The 1,180-nt window shown below is 39.0% G+C and overlaps 1 protein-coding gene across 2 annotated transcripts; it reads left to right on the top strand.

Annotated features, from left to right (window-relative positions):
- Positions 1–324: 324 nt before the first annotated feature.
- On the top strand, positions 325–1,180 carry LOC131439924 (uncharacterized). Of its 2 annotated transcripts, none has more exons than XM_058611031.1 (3): positions 325–607; positions 664–959; positions 1,049–1,180. In XM_058611031.1, exons 1-2 carry the CDS (start codon positions 483–485, stop codon positions 845–847), a joined length of 309 nt encoding a protein of 102 aa, XP_058467014.1. In that variant the 5' UTR covers positions 325–482; the 3' UTR covers positions 848–959; positions 1,049–1,180. The 2 variants fall into 2 exon arrangements, with proteins under 2 accessions (XP_058467014.1, XP_058467013.1); XM_058611030.1 differs by having other exon boundaries at positions 1,033–1,174.

Genomic DNA, 1,180 nt, shown 5'->3' with positions numbered 1-1,180 from the left:
GCCCAAGGTGTTATTTTTGATCATTCATATAACCACTGATGAAAATTAATTATTCACATATGGTGAACTACATACTTTACCGTTTAACTACACAATACGTGCCGTGACATCCACAAGAGTATTCGGATTGAAAAATTCTACTAATTATATTAATAAAAAGTTTATTTAAAATTCGATATTTTCCTCTTATATATTTTAGTCCCTGGATTTTGGTTCCTTACTTGACGCTGTTGGTTGATTTTTTGAGACATAGGTGGCGCCTTAAGCACTAAAAATCAGGAACCAAAAAAAAATTTTGGTTCCTGGATTTTGGTTCCTGGCTTGACGCCGGTCGGTTGTTTTGTTGAACGGCCGCAAAGTGCTCACGTAATTTCGGGAATTTTGACTCAAACTTGAATATATTCTTAAATTGTCGTGAGTTTTACAAACTAACTGATTGCTACAGGTGATCAGGTTAGTTGTTTTTGGTACATACCTTTGTAATGGGAGGCGTTGATACTAGCAAACGGAAGCCACGACAAACCAAGGGAACGGTCATTAACCAGACACGGAATCGTTTCGCGTGGATAGTTCTAGCTTTAGGAACGACGAGTTTTGCTGTTTACTAGTAAGTCAATTCACAGTTGCTTAACCAAGCAGTAAGGCTAATGTTTTAATTTTCAGCTCCGTTTTAAATTTTTTCGGAGGACAACAACTGAAGGACCGAATTCACAAAGATTTCTTTGAGCCAACGGAAGAGGAAATAGATCGTAAGAATTTGATGCGCTTTAGTCTGTTGGCTCCACATCGAGGTGATACCATCCGGAAGTTTCTTGAAGAGGAGAAGATTGACCGTAGCCAAAAGTAACGGATTCTTGTAGTATGGCTAGCACTAGTAAAATTAAGTACGCAAAGTTGAGACTGTTCAAAACGGCTCCCGCAGTCTGTGGGAGTCAGACCGAAGCATCGAAAGAATATGGGTAATTTAATTTAAACGTTCATTGTTAGCCCTAGACATGTTCCGAAGTAAACATTTTAGACACTCAAAAGCAGAACTCTTTCATTTCAGAGAAATTTCGAATAGTCCTCCAAAAAAGTCGATCCAGCAAATGGAGCAAGAAGTCATCGATTTAGTGGAGGATGAAGGTCCGAACGAGCAAGAAGAAGAGCCCATTTTGAAACGAACACGTCTCGGTTCAGA

This window comes from Malaya genurostris, unplaced genomic scaffold (assembly GCF_030247185.1).
Source record: "Malaya genurostris strain Urasoe2022 unplaced genomic scaffold, Malgen_1.1 HiC_scaffold_136, whole genome shotgun sequence".
NCBI classification, from domain to species: domain Eukaryota; kingdom Metazoa; phylum Arthropoda; class Insecta; order Diptera; family Culicidae; genus Malaya; species Malaya genurostris.
The sequence above is the reverse complement of the archived record's forward strand: the minus strand, read 5'-3'. Positions and strand labels throughout refer to the sequence as shown.